Genomic DNA, 14,131 nt, shown 5'->3' with positions numbered 1-14,131 from the left:
AATATTATCCTCAACCAATAACTTGAACATTTTTTTCTCAGAAAAATAAAAAGAGTTTAAGTTCATTTGCTGACACCATATCGAAATTATGTGTTTGTGAACAGTCACGAAAAACATTCTAAAGAAGTAAACGTGCTCTATTTCCTAAAATTGCTTTATGATTACAATCAACACGGTGGTAATAAAGCTTGTACAAAAGTTTTTTTTATCATACAAACGTCATTAGTTTTTCATTTGTGAAAGTTTGATCTTATTTACCATTTTAAAAACACATAAAAAATAATATTCTTATCTGAATATACAATACTGATCAAGTGATAGTTATAATAAGTTAGTGGCAAATAAAAACTAGAAAGGCTAGTCAAATTGCATAAGTGTGCATCAAGAAGAAATATACTCCATGTAGTTTGAACCAAGATAGCTCGTTTTGTGAAATACGTTTTCATAAGAATAAGATATACGTTCTGTCTTTAAGGTTATTCTAAGAACAAAGAATGCTTTAATTAAACAAAAATTCAACAAACAAAGCGATCTTTTGTGACAGCTTACGATGGCATTTTGATGCGAAATATAAAAACAGTGCATTAAAAAGTGTTCTTAATATCTATGTTAGTTTTCATTGCGGATTGCGAATGTAGCTACCGCCGAATTATGAAACATCAGAATCAAACATGAATTCCTCCACGCTCCAGATTGTTTCATGGAGACAAGTCTAAAATAGTACGAATGCCTCGACAAATATAGATCACTAATGTGTATAGCTCTCTCTAATCAATGGCAGCAAAAAATCACGGAAAGCAATAGATGTTTCATGGTCGAAGCTCTCTTTAAAGCAACGCTAGAACCGGTTTTAAGACGTCGAGCATCGTAAGGTGTTCTGTCTGGCATGGCAATGAACTGCGGTATTGAGCACAGCAAGCAAACCCCCAGCAAAACCTGCGGTCATGCATGGCTGAGAAAAATGCAATGAACCACATTTAGACGTGCGCTCTGGTGTAGGTGAACACGTTTGGTTTTGCAATAGAAAGTGAAAGCGGTGGCGCTAGCGAAATTTCACACCATATCGCTTCAGGTATCGTCCACTATGAGGGCAGTTTAGTGTGAACCTTCGTCGGTACGAAGTCGCGATGGCTTCAGGTTCGACGCGTCCCACGTCGCTCTCGGTTGACAAGTGTCCTTCTCGGTACGAGGCAAACGACTCCACCGTGGCCCTGTCGGAACTGCATCGGACTATCGCAATCCAGCAGCTGGGCGAAACCGAGGAGCGGAGGGAGGAGTCACTGCGCTCGATGCGCCAGTGGATCGCGTCCCATCCGCACATTCGCCGGTGCCGCACCGACGCCCTGTTCCTGTTGCGGTTTCTGCGGGCGCGCGCCTTCGACCAGGAAGCGGCCCGGCTAACCCTCGAGCGGTACCTCACGATGCGCCAGGTGTTCCGCATTTGGTACGAGAATCTCGACCCAACCGACCGCTATATGCGCGAGCTGGTGGAGGACGTCCGCGGGTGCCTTCCGCTGGGGGTGGATCGGGCGGGGCGAATGGTGGCGCTGGTGCGTGTCCGCAGCTTCGACGTAACGCGCTTCACCTGCTATCACCTGGGTCGGTTCCAGCACATGCTGTTCGAGGCATACTTCGACGATGTGGCGGTGCAGGTGGGTGGCGGGGTCGCGATCATCGACTGCGAGGCGGCCACGATGGGACACTTCGTGTGCTTCAAGCTGGCCGACATCCGGAACTTCCTCGATTGCCTCAGCCACGCATTGCCGGTGCGCGTGCAGGAGGTCCACATCGTCCGGTTGCCGCGCATCGGTCAAGCCTTGGGCAATCTGGTGCTAAGCTTTGCAGCCGACGAACTTCGACGACGGATCTTCGTGAGTACCGCGAGCGACGCACGCACGCACAGCGAAACCCTAAACCGAACGGCTCCGGCCGAATGACCCTTTTCCTGTACTTATCGTCACACTTTCTCCTCGGGACGGTGGTCCCTCAGTTTCACAGCAGCATGGATGGCGTGCTGGCGTACGTCGATCGGGACCTACTGCCGGTCGAGTACGGTGGGAAATCGGACCCCGAAGCAATTACCAAAGACCTACGGCATCGACTGGCGACCCAACGGGACAGGCTGCTGCTGCTGGACCAGCTGGAGATCGACACCGAGCCCTACGCTCACTTTTGGCGCCAAACCACCGAGGGCGACGTCGAGTTTGGGATGGAGATCGATTGAAAAGCTACCCAGCTTCCAGTCACTTTTATCTTCAACAAAGTGCCTAATGCACATAATTTAAAAGTGAATATATTTAATCGTACTTCGACCATGCACCCAGATCTCCCCCAATTCAACCAGTGCGCCATTTGCAATGATTGATTACCTAACTTGCTCGTGTACGCCATTCTAATTAGCATAAAGCATGGCGGCAACTGGGCAATGAATTAACGTGGGACTAGTTTATCCGGCTTGGCGAAGATAAAGTGAGCAACAATTATCGTTAAACGTAGGTAGCTACTCAGCCGATCATACTGGCACCCAGTGTTAAGGTCAATGCCGGTGTTTGATTCAATCTATTACGTGGTATGTACTGAGAGTCGGTAAATTGTATAGAAAAATGTGTATAGCCGATGAATATGTCAAAATAAATGGAGAACAAACGGTGAGAATTTGATTTAAAATGGAGAAAAAAGAATTTTAAATTATGCATTGCTACATCGATCGAACAGATCGGATCGATGTACAATGAACCACCCTTATGTTCCACACAGAAACATCTCCCGAGTACGTTCAGTTGTGCAAATACGGGGCGGTGTGGTTTTTCCCCGTACTGCATCTTCTCGAGGTTCACCTTTTTCCTTGCAATACAAGTGCTTTGCAGCACCTACCGTTCCTAACCGATCGTTCCGTGCCCGAAAAAAACAAGTCTCTGTAGAAAAAACAACCGATGCAGTTGATTTTGTCTTCTATATAACACTAGAACCGACCGACCGAACGAACCCGCTCCAGGGCTTGTCCTAGAATTTGACGTTTCACATGTGTGTACTTGTACATTATCCAACGATCACTTGAACAGCGTCTCGTCAAATGCACGCACAAGGGCAAGGCTATCTATGCACACGATGCAGCAGCCTCCACGTTCGGCACGAGCGCCGATGCTAGCTTCGCCTTGTGCGAACGCAGTCGTGAACATCGCAGTCGTATATGTTCAAACGATGCATTATCTCATGTCTACGGACTTCTATCGTAAGTCATGCAATAAACTCTTTGCTGTACGTAGGTTTAGAGTTGAGAGTGAGAGGTTAGGAAGTAAGCTGTATTGCCGCTTAACATGCCTTAAAATGAATGAATTATGATCAATACATATCTTCGAACCTAGAGGTGGTTTTCCTTGCATTATTTCATTTATCTTGTAGCTGTTCCAGGTGGTATCTCAATTTTTCGCTGCCAAATTCGAAAAGTTTTGTTTTTTTCATTGGGAGAACTAATTTACATACCGATACTGCCTTCAAAACAAATATTATGTGAGACTTTGGGGCAACAACATCTTTCTCCGCGTGGCATCGTCTTTTTCTCGATTAAAGCTAGGCTGTACATACATTTGTTCTTTGGATTTGCATTTTAATTGTTTTCGAAATAGTATAGCTCCCGCATGTCACTGGCGTTACTTGGTAGGTATGCTTTGCCAGCTGAAAATGCTTAAATTTGAACCTTTAGCAAGCAATTTCAGTTTTGTTGTGAGCGCCGAAGAAGTATAACGTGTGGATAATAAAGTAGTGCAGCGATGGTGTCACCAGCAAATGGAATCCATTATTCTATCGAGAAAAGGCCAGAGAGTTACGATATGCATGAGTTTTCGCTTCTGGAGCAGTACCGTAAGATGGCTAAGGAAGAACTCCGTGAGGACGACGAAATTCGGGAGCACTCGTTGGCGCAGATGCGCGAGTGGATCGCCAAACATCCCTACATCCGAAAATGCTGTACGGATGCATCATTTCTTCTACGGTTCCTCCGCATCCGAAAGTTCTCCGACCCGACGGTTTGCGAGTGTTTGCTCGTGTGTACACAAGTATATTGCAAAAGGCTAAAATGGCATTGGTGGTCACTAGAACTTACGTAATGTAAACTCTTAATCGGACGTATGATCAAACGATCGTTAAAACTCGCGAAATGACTCCTCCGTATTCCGTGCAAAAAACGATCACTTACCACCCAAATGCATCAACTGCATTCGGTCTTCGCTTGGCGGTTTCTGTTTCGAGCTAAGAAATGAGTTCTTTTGGGTTTATTGTTTATTGTTTGAAATTTTTGTGCAGTGATGCACCGTCGCAGTGTCAGTCTTGTTGCGAACGGCGAAGAAGTATAACGTGTGGACAAAGAGCAACCAATGCAATGATGGTGTCACCAGCAAACGGAATGAATTATTCTATCGAGAAAAGGCCAGAGAGCTATGATAAGTACGAGTTTACGCTACCCGAGCATTATCGGAAGATGGCTAAGGAAGAACTCCGTGAGGACGACGAGATTCGGGAGCACTCGTTGGCGCAGATGCGCGAGTGGATCGCCAAACATCCCTACATCCGAAAGTGCCGTACCGATGCATCATTTCTTCTACGGTTTTTGCGCTTCCGAAAGTTCTCCGTCCCGACAGCGTGCGAGGCGCTGGAGCGCTACCTGGCGATGCGCAACACTTTTCCGGAGTGGTTCAAAAATCTCGACTGCAACGAACCGATTATTAGAGAGATTCTCGAAAATGGTGTGTTTACGAAGCTCGGACAGAATAAGGACGGTCGCACGGTGATAATGTTCTGTATGAAAATAATGGATCCGGATAAGGTTCTGCCGATTCACCAGGGCCGTGCAATGGCCCTACTGATCGAGACCATGCTCGAATGGGAGGAAGTGCAGATCGGTGGATTTCAGGCGATGCTCGATTTTACCGACACCGTTATGAAGCTGTACGGTTCGTGGGGAGTGACCGATATGAAGATCTTCATGGATGCCGTGAACCGTTCGTACCCGATTCGAATCCGGGAGATAAATGGTCTGAAGTTCCCAAAGTTCGCCGTTTCCATCCTTAATCTCCTGCTAACATTTGCCAGCCCAAAACTGAAGGAAAGAATTGTGGTAAGGTGAACTGCATAAACGAAAAGTGTTTGAAGTGAATATTTTCGGGATTGTCCATCGTTTCCAGTGTCACAAGACCACGATGGAGTACAAGGCGAAGATCGACCCGGAACTGCTTCCAAAGGAGTACGACGGTGAACTGGACATGGAAGATCTGCGACGCAAGTTCCGCGAGCATCTAGAAGACCGGCGCAATGTGATATTGGCCCTAGACGAGATGGACATTGACACGGCGCACTATTCTTCCCTCTGGAACCAGTCGAACCTGGTGGAGAATGAGGTTGAAGGCGGTGTGGCCGGTAGTTTCCGTAAGTTGAACGTGGATTAATGTTATCGAGAAAATTGAGCCTCAAAAAACTGAATTTAGTCAGGGTGATTGTTTAAAATATTAGTCATTTTTAGTTTTGTTTGAAAACGTTGATATGCAGTGGACGAGAATAATAGCAATTGTTGGTATTCAGTTTAATATGCAAATAAATACGTTTAACTTAATTACGTTTTTTGTAACTATGTGTTGATACTTAAATCACTGATAGAATGCTGTTTTCATCTATATGTCTTACATTTTTAATTTCATCATCACTTGCTGTAGGATCTACCTTATGTATAGTCTTTACGTATTATGTATTTTCCACAATACTTTGTTGTTGGCCTGTTTTATAGCTGATCGAACAAAGATCGGTACGGACAACATTTTGGTTAATCAAGTTTTTTGCAAACAAATGATCGTAATCAACAAATCAAGTGAACCATTGATACGTTTGCAACAATTTCCGTGGAGCTTTATTTGTGGTTCCAAAATTGATACAAATGTTTCTCGTAAGATGACAACCATTTCGTACATGCTTTAAAACTTTCTGGCCAAAACGGTTGACAATGAACGCCCAGCTCGTTAACGCACAACGTACGCCAACATGGGCGTAAAAAAGTTAATGTCACTAACACCGACCAGGTGACGAAGGTAAATGAAACCAGCGTACCACATTTGTGCTTTGTAAAACCGGTCTGCGTACGGAGCGATAATCTTCTTCAACTTTTTATTTCGAGAATCACTTCATTTAGCCTGTTTTGTTTTGAGAAAAGATTGTGAGAGTTGACGAAACATATTTTAAAGTATCTATGTAGCAAAGAGGAACTTCCCTGTTGGAATCTACCTTCTAGCAATGCATTTTTTTTTATTATTTAACATCATTTTACGAGGCACGTTTTCTTTTTTAAATGCACAGGGGTTTGTTTTGGGTTGCACCATGAGAAATCCATGGTTGTATTCCTCTTATTTTACCACACTTCCAATTGCTGTCCTGGTAGTAAAGTAATTTTAGAGGCAAAATGAAGAACAATTTACCATTTTTTCATTTATAGTTTTTAAGCATGCGTTTAAAAAATATACTTAACAATTAAATTATATTATATAAACGGATTAGAGCCATAACTTTACTCGTTCCGTCTGAAAAATGTATATTACATTTGATGGAATGAGCCGTATTTCGTACCTTGTACTGCACTCAAGTCAACGAAACATCAGTTGCTCAAACAACCAGGAACCAAGTTTCTCTTGTATCGCATCTCCTGTCTGCAACACAGGCATTATGTAAACAAATAAATAAGACATATACAATGATACAGAAGTGGGTAGAATCTTATAGGTTGGTATGTTTGTGTCATTAGAACGTACAAAGAGTAGTCGACTAATCTGATGCACATTTAATCAAACGATCGTTTTAATGACCCAACTAGTCGTCCCTCTATGGCAAAGACATTTCACAATCTCACGCCGCAACAGTGTCTAACTTCATGTATTCCTACAATTTAAAAGCTAGCGAGTCTATCCTGACTCTACGCATCTCTACGTGGCGGCGTCTTTTTCTCGGTCTGACCAACGCTATATGCCTTTTTTGGGTTTGTTTTTAATCGGTTTTTTGAAATTTTATTGCACGCGCTGACGACTAGCGGTAATACCGGTGGATAACGAGTGGGACTGCGGAGTGCGTATGCTTTGTGACCTAAAATTGCTTAAAATCTGGAACCGGTTTTCGGCAAGCAAAGTCAGTCTTGTTGCGAACGCCGAAGAAGTATAACGTGTGGACAAAGAGCAACCACTGCAACCATGGTGTCACCAGCAAACGGAATGAATTATTCTATCGAGAAAAGGCCAGAGAGCTACGATAAGTATGAGTTTTCGCTACCGGAGCAGTACCGTAAGATGGCTAAGGAAGAACTCCGTGAGGACGACGAAATTCGGGAGCACTCGTTGGCGCAGATGCGCGAGTGGATCGCCAAACATCCCTACATCCGAAAGTGCCGTACGGATGCGCCATTTCTTCTACGGTTCCTCCGCTTTCGAAAGTTCTCCGTCCCGACGGCGTGCGAGGCGCTGGAGCGCTACCTGGCGATGCGCAGCACTTTTCCGGAGTGGTTCAAAAATCTCGACTGCGACGAGCCCATGATGAAAGGGATACTCCAGGATGGGCTATTTACAAAGCTTGGAGTGAATCGCGAAGGCCGCATGGTGATACTTTTCAAACCTAGAGTGATGGACCCGAACAAGTATCTCCCGATCCACCAGGGTCGTATGATCGCCCTCCTGATCGAGGCCATGCTCGAATGGGAGGAGCTGCAGATCGGTGGCTTCCACGTGCTCATCGACTTCAGCGATACCGTTCTGAAGCTGTATACCTCATGGGGAGTGACCGATATGATGATCTTTATGGACGCCGTGAGTCACTCCTTCCCGATACGGATCCGGGAGGTGAATGGGGTGAAGTTCCCAAAGTTCGGTGTGGCCATGATAAACGCGCTCCTCTCGTTTGCCTCCGCAAAGCTAAAGCAGCGGGTGGTTGTAAGTTAAGTTGCCATTACAAACCACATAAAACCAACCATGAAGCGATAGTCTTTCAATAATTGCTTATTTACCCTATTCATCGGCAGTGTTTCAAGACGGAGGAGGAGTTCAAGGCACGATTCGATCCCGAGCTGCTCATAACCGACTATGGCGGCAGCCTAGACCAAGTGGATCTGCTGCGGCATTTTCGCAAGCGTCTCGAGGACCGTCGGAGTGTGATGCTGGCATTAGACGAGATGGACATTGACGTCGAACGTTATTCATCTCTCTGGACCCGACCGAACCTTGTGCAGAACGAGGTCGAGGGCGGTGTGATGGGAAGTTTTCGGAAATTGAACGTCGATTGACCGTATTATTTTAAACACCAATAAAATGTTTGACCATCTTTGCTGGAAGAAGTAAAACAGTGGATTATGGGGGGCTTTATAAAAAAATGGAATTGAAAAATCATGCAATTCATAATCCAGCGACTAGCAATCCTATTCATGCATTCCCCCTTTCGTTATGATTTGATGTCATCTGCGATCATTTTCTTAACTTTCCTTATCGTTCGCCTCGAAGGTGAGCGACACTCTTACAATCTGCCACTGCTCTCACGACCTCAAACTAAAGGGTTCGAGCGGTGAGAAGTAACGTTCGCGCACGATCGCGCACTTGAGACTACATTGAGGTTTTATACTCAGCTCTAGCGATGCTGTGATCAGTTACTTTTCACCCACCAGTGTGCGCGTATCGGCTCCCGACATGGCGTCAACTAATTGTACAGCTTTTCCGCTCGACAAGCGTCCGGAAAGCTACGAGAAGTATGAGTTTACGCTACCGGAGCAGTACCGGAAGCTCGCCCTAGAGGAACTGCGGGAAGATGACGAGATTCGCGAGCAATCGTTGGCGCAGATGCGCGAGTGGATCGCCAAACATCCCTACATCCGAAAGTGCCGTACGGATGCATCATTCTTGTTACGGTTCCTCCGTTTTCGAAAGTTCTCCGTTCCAACGGCGTGCGAGGCGCTGGAGCGCTACCTGGCGATGCGGGAAACGTTTCCCGATTGGTTCAAAAATCTCGACTGCAGTGAGCCGATTATGAAAGAGATACTCGAAGATGGTGTGTTTACGAAGCTCGGACAGAATAAGGACGGTCGCACGGTGATAATGTTCAATGTGAAACGGTTGAATCCGGACAAGTTTCTTCCGATGCACCAGGGTCGCTTGATGGCCCTGCTGATCGAGACCATGCTCGAATGGGAAGAGCTGCAGATTGGTGGATTTCAGGTGTGGTGCGATTTTACCGACACCGTTATGAAGCTGTACGGTTCGTGGGGAGTGACCGATATGAAGATCTTCATGGATGCCGTGAACCGTTCGTACCCGATTCGAATCCGTGAGGTGAATGGTGTGAAATTCCCAAAGTTCGCCGTTTCCATCCTTAATCTCCTGCTAACATTCGCCAGTCCAAAACTGAAGGAAAGAATTGTGGTAAGGTGATCGGCATGAAAGTAAAGTGTTCGAAGTGAAAGTTAATGCCATTCTCACTCTTCTCAGTGCCACAAGACCATGATGGAGTACAAGTCAAAGATCGACCCAGAACTACTTCCAAAGGAGTACGATGGTGAACTCGACACGGATGATCTGGGCCGCAAGTTCCGCAAGCATCTCGAAGACCGGCGCAATGTGATACTGGCGCTGGACGACATGGACATTGATACAGCAAAATATTCATCCCTCTGGAACCAGTCGAACCTGGTGGAGAATGAAGTCGAAGGTGGTGTGGCCGGTAGTTTCCGAAAGTTGAACGTGGATTAAACTTTTGGAAGGTGTTGTGCACCAAGGATTCAATTGCGTCGAAGCTTAAGGTGATTGTTTGAAATATAAGTCGTTTTTAGTGTTTCTTATAGTAAGGCTGATATGAAGACGATGATAATGATGACAATTAATGCGTTTATCTTTGAAGTTTGAATAGTAGAATTTTGGGTCACCATTCCATTTTATATTTACACTCTTCGCTGGGTTCACAGGTAAGATAAAAGCGATACATTATGAATGAATAAATGAATGTTAATCGACTCGGTCTGCCTTTGACACGGTAACCAGTTTATTCGCGTACACGGTGGGATAAGAGAAGGACATTAAAAAGCACTGGGAGTTTTTGTATGTTGATAGTAAAAAGCTTAAATGTTAGTCAGGTTCTATCTGTGCTATACCAAAGTGAAAAACGTGCCATTTTAAAAATATTTTTTATGTTGATGTTAACGTAATTTAGAAATACGTGTGGTCTAGTCAATATAAAGTTAATTCGAATTTTTCATTGAAATTCAGCATTTTGAACAGATACATTTTAAGGATGTAAATACAATTCCATACAATATAAATACTTTCTCTTGTTAACAGTTACAAGCATTGTAATAACATGCTTTTTTGTAAGCAAATGATGCAGACACAAGGTTTTCAAACTTTGGTAATGAATAAAAAAGGCCTCAAAAAGGACATGGGAAAATTTTACTGCATAAGAATATACATGGAATATAGATAGAAAGTTCTGAAAAATTCAGCTATATATGGCGCGTCTTTGAAGTACAACTTTTTAAGTAAAGATACTACCACCGCTCGTGTATTGGAATATTGCATGACCGAAAGATATCAAGTAAGATCGAATCGATCGATCGAAGTAAAGATCGAATAGAAAGTATACTCTAAAAGCAATGGTTCGAATCAATCTAATGCAGTAAGAGACATCGATTATTCAAGCATGGCTTTAAGTTATTGCATTACGTCACTTGAATGCATATATTTCTAGTAAGAAACCTTGTTCATACTAAAATGGTGCCATCTGGTTTCCCAATGGCGAATTATAAATAATGGAATTATAAATAATGGTTCAAATTGACAAAAAAGATATTTTTATTAAATTTAAATAAAAAAATATTATCAAGATTTTGATTAAGTTTTGCTTAAAAAACATTAAAAAATGACAAAAAATTCTTAAAAAGATTGAAATGTCCGCTTGATTGTTTTACCTTCTCCCACCGTACGATAGATGCTCCACTAACCTTCGTCCATTTTTTTTGACACTCTTTACAATGTAGTGGTTGATTTTACGATTTCTTTATCCCACTTTAAAAAGATGATAATTAATAAACAAGTTGTCTGCACGTTAGACAGATTGTTTCCGTACTACTTTTGAATTTAGTTAATATACAGTTCGTGTTGTCCAAAGTTTATACCCTCTATCTGTCGTTAGTTACATATAGCATAAATTTTTTAACATGCTTTAAATATTCCTGCATTACACGCAAAGTAAAAGAAACTAAAGCACTGTACAAACAGTCCAATGCTGCGTACCTTGTTCTTCCACCCAGCATGGTCGATCTACGTCAACGTCTTTCTTCTGAGCGTCGTAAAACCTGTCTGCTTACAGCTTATAAGCGATAAGCTTGTATGATTTTTTAATTTGAGAGTCGTTTTACGTATGTCTGCTTGGCTTTAAATAAGGTTGGACGAACTAACGAAATTTATTTTTTAATGGTGTAACCACTAGATGTAGCAGAAAGAAGCCTGACGAAGATGAAGATAAAATGCGTAAAAACAGGTCACAGGTTCGCAGCTGATGGGTCGGAGGTTTAATTAATTGCTTTTTCTACACATATTTGTTTCAAGAACGCACCGTGATGTGTCTAGTGTAACCATAAAATGTACATTCCATAATTTACTAATTCTGATGCGCGTTTGTATAGTTCTTTTAGGTTGCATCTGCATACTAGAGTTTGCTCTAGTAACTAACTAAAAAACGTAGACAACTGTATTTTTTCATTGTACAAAAATCATCAGCTACGGAGCTAAGATCAATCTTTTTTATTCTCGTTCCTTTTGAAATTGTTTCTTTCGTGATCGTCTTCGTTTCTACTCGAACAAACGTTTCCCCTTCCCGCGTATACGTAATTTATGCGTGAGATAAATTTATTCATTTTAAGCTAACCCAGACGATTGTGTCTCGTCTAGACAAGCTTCTGCGAATAAAAACGCGAGAGCCTACCTTAGGAAAAAATAGCCCTGCGAAGGTACGCGCGAGAACCGCGAGCAGTAGTCTTAGTTGTGCTTTTGAGGCGAAACCACCTTCGAGACCGTAATGCAATCTTCCAAGGGTTTTACGGTCGACAAGCGACCGGAAAGCTACGATAAGTATGAGTTTACGCTACCGGAGCAGTACCGGAAGCTGGCCCTAGAGGAATTGCGGGAAGATGACGTGATTCGTGAGCAATCGTTGGCGCAGATGCGCGAGTGGATCGCGAAACATCCCTACATCCGAAAGTGCCGTACGGATGCGTCATTCTTGTTAAGGTTCCTCCGCTTTCGAAAGTTCTCCGTTCCAACGGCGTGCGAGGCGCTGGAGCGCTACCTGGCGATGCGGGAAACGTTTCCCGATTGGTTCAAAAATCTCGACTGCAACGAGCCGGCCATGCGGGAAATGATCGACGACGGAGTGTTCGCGCACATGGGCCAAGACGATAATGGGCGTATGGTGATCTTCTTCAAGTTCGCACGGTTCAACGTGGAAAAGTTTGGTCCAATGCAGGAGGGACGATTCGCGGCGCTCCTTATCGAGACACTGCTTGAGTGGGAGGAACTGCAGATTGGTGGATTTCGAGTGCTGGTGGACTACACCGACTCAGTTCTCAAGCACTACGGCATATGGGGTGTGACGGACATGAAAGTCTTCATGGAAGCCATCAGCCGGTCGTATCCGATGCGGATACGGGAAATTCATGGCGCAAGGTTCCCCAAGTTTGCCATCCCGATCGTAAACGTGCTGCTGTCGTTCGCGAGTCCCAAACTGAAGAAACGCATTATTGTGAGTAGTTAATAGTCGTTTAACCACTTCTATAGGGCTTTCTTAATATGAGGCAATTAAATTCTAGTGTCACAACACGGTGAAGGAGATGGTGAAAGAGTTTGACGATTCCTTGCTACTGACCGAGTACGGGGGAAAGTGCGACCTGGAGCAGCTGAAGAAACGATTCCTCAAACACCTTGAAAGCCGTCGTGACGTTATTCTGGCTCTGGACGAAATGAGCATCGATAAGGAGAGCTACTCTTCGTTGTGGAATCAAACCGGTTCACAAAATGGTGAAATTGAATGTGGGGTGACGGGAAGCTTTCGAAAGCTGACCGTGGATTAATTGAACAATCGGAAAGGTAAGCAATTGTGCTTGGTGAAATGTAATAATACCATTTAATCTTCAGTTGCTCACAGTTTTTCACGAGTGCTAGAAATATTTGTGACATGATAGATGTTTACTAAGACTAAAAGGTGGTTGGTTTCGCAAAGAAAAAGCTAAAAATATAGATATTAAAGTATTGTAAAAGCAACTACAGAAGGATAGAGGAGACAATTTTATTAAATTTAAGAACGAACAAAATTTAACAGAAAAGGTTTTTCGTTGTATATTTCTTGATTTACATTGTCTATATTCATTAGCGACTGTGGGAGAGGTTTCTTCACTGATAACCACTTGTTATGAAAATCTTTCACCTGATATCCTTATCACGATTTATTTCGATATAGTTGCAACTATAAAAATTCCCCAAACATCTTGATGAAATGCACTGCACAGCATTGCCGAATCACTTAAGTTTACAAATAGGTCAAATTGAAAATGGGGAAGCATTCTTCGGAATGGTTGCAATTAATTTGGTAGTTATCATCAACGTTTTTTCAGGCGCGGTTCAACCATTTAGGAACCATGAAAGGGTTTAGTTTGAGCTTTATTTCAGGATCTCCTAACACATTTAAATATCGTTTGTTGGACGCCCCGTTAGCGAAAGATGTGCTGATTCTTGTTCTTAAAAGTAGGGACGTCTCTTATCTTGAATCTTGAATGAGCTCAGTGTGCAATAAGAAATTATTCTAAAGTATAAATAAATATTTCTGTGTCATAATTCTGGTTAATCCTTCATAAGAATTGAAAAGGGCAGCCTGAAGGTCAAACTTGCTCTTAAAACTGGTGACGTATTATATTTGTCGATGAATCTTAAATGTTGAATGAGCTCAATGAAAAATAATAAAATATTCTAAAGTATAAACAATTATTTCTGTGTCATCATTCTGCTTCACCGTTCGTAAGAATTGAAAAGGGCAGTCTGAAGATTAAACAGTGACCTCCGTGCTAGATAAAAATGGAAAA

General features: G+C 43.2%; 5 protein-coding genes across 5 annotated transcripts; all 5 read left to right on the top strand.

The window, feature by feature from the left end:
* The first annotated feature begins 1,127 nt into the window (after positions 1-1,127).
* On the top strand, positions 1,128-2,224 carry LOC131263947 (clavesin-2-like). The gene is made up of 2 exons (XM_058266233.1): positions 1,128-1,871; positions 1,991-2,224. Exons 1-2 carry the CDS (start codon positions 1,128-1,130, stop codon positions 2,222-2,224), a joined length of 978 nt encoding a protein of 325 aa, XP_058122216.1.
* Positions 2,225-4,381: 2,157 nt separating this feature from the next.
* LOC131263794 (retinaldehyde-binding protein 1-like) lies at positions 4,382-5,441 on the top strand. Its single transcript, XM_058266051.1, has 2 exons — positions 4,382-5,113; positions 5,181-5,441. Exons 1-2 carry the CDS (start codon positions 4,382-4,384, stop codon positions 5,439-5,441), a joined length of 993 nt encoding a protein of 330 aa, XP_058122034.1.
* Positions 5,442-7,220: 1,779 nt separating this feature from the next.
* Positions 7,221-8,302, top strand: LOC131263795 (clavesin-2-like). Its single transcript, XM_058266052.1, has 2 exons — positions 7,221-7,952; positions 8,042-8,302. Exons 1-2 carry the CDS (start codon positions 7,221-7,223, stop codon positions 8,300-8,302), a joined length of 993 nt encoding a protein of 330 aa, XP_058122035.1.
* Positions 8,303-8,694: 392 nt separating this feature from the next.
* On the top strand, positions 8,695-9,790 carry LOC131263792 (clavesin-2-like). Its single transcript, XM_058266050.1, has 2 exons — positions 8,695-9,428; positions 9,495-9,790. Exons 1-2 carry the CDS (start codon positions 8,700-8,702, stop codon positions 9,753-9,755), a joined length of 990 nt encoding a protein of 329 aa, XP_058122033.1. The 5' UTR covers positions 8,695-8,699; the 3' UTR covers positions 9,756-9,790.
* A 2,285-nt stretch (positions 9,791-12,075) lies between these two features.
* On the top strand, positions 12,076-13,126 carry LOC131265141 (clavesin-1-like). Its single transcript, XM_058267402.1, has 2 exons — positions 12,076-12,798; positions 12,866-13,126. The coding sequence occupies exons 1-2, from the start codon at positions 12,076-12,078 to the stop codon at positions 13,124-13,126; spliced, it is 984 nt and encodes a 327-aa protein (XP_058123385.1).
* Positions 13,127-14,131: the final 1,005 nt, after the last annotated feature.

This window comes from Anopheles coustani, chromosome 2 (genome assembly GCF_943734705.1).
Source record: "Anopheles coustani chromosome 2, idAnoCousDA_361_x.2, whole genome shotgun sequence".
In the NCBI taxonomy this organism is placed as follows: domain Eukaryota; kingdom Metazoa; phylum Arthropoda; class Insecta; order Diptera; family Culicidae; genus Anopheles; species Anopheles coustani.
This window is presented reverse-complemented; position numbering and strand designations above follow the sequence as displayed.

Bases quoted from the DNA above. Each gene is read 5' to 3' on its own strand.
- LOC131263794 (XM_058266051.1), top strand. From the start codon at position 4,382: ATGGTGTCACCAGCAAACGGAATGAATTATTCTATCGAGAAAAGGCCA. The intron at 5,114-5,180 runs GTAAGGTGAACT...CATCGTTTCCAG, and splicing joins AACTGAAGGAAAGAATTGTG to TGTCACAAGACCACGATGGA.
- LOC131263947 (XM_058266233.1), top strand. From the start codon at position 1,128: ATGGCTTCAGGTTCGACGCGTCCCACGTCGCTCTCGGTTGACAAGTGT. The intron at 1,872-1,990 runs GTGAGTACCGCG...GTGGTCCCTCAG, and splicing joins AACTTCGACGACGGATCTTC to TTTCACAGCAGCATGGATGG.
- LOC131263792 (XM_058266050.1), top strand. From the start codon at position 8,700: ATGGCGTCAACTAATTGTACAGCTTTTCCGCTCGACAAGCGTCCGGAA. The intron at 9,429-9,494 runs GTAAGGTGATCG...CACTCTTCTCAG, and splicing joins AACTGAAGGAAAGAATTGTG to TGCCACAAGACCATGATGGA.
- LOC131263795 (XM_058266052.1), top strand. From the start codon at position 7,221: ATGGTGTCACCAGCAAACGGAATGAATTATTCTATCGAGAAAAGGCCA. The intron at 7,953-8,041 runs GTAAGTTAAGTT...ATTCATCGGCAG, and splicing joins AGCTAAAGCAGCGGGTGGTT to TGTTTCAAGACGGAGGAGGA.
- LOC131265141 (XM_058267402.1), top strand. From the start codon at position 12,076: ATGCAATCTTCCAAGGGTTTTACGGTCGACAAGCGACCGGAAAGCTAC. The intron at 12,799-12,865 runs GTGAGTAGTTAA...ATTAAATTCTAG, and splicing joins AACTGAAGAAACGCATTATT to TGTCACAACACGGTGAAGGA.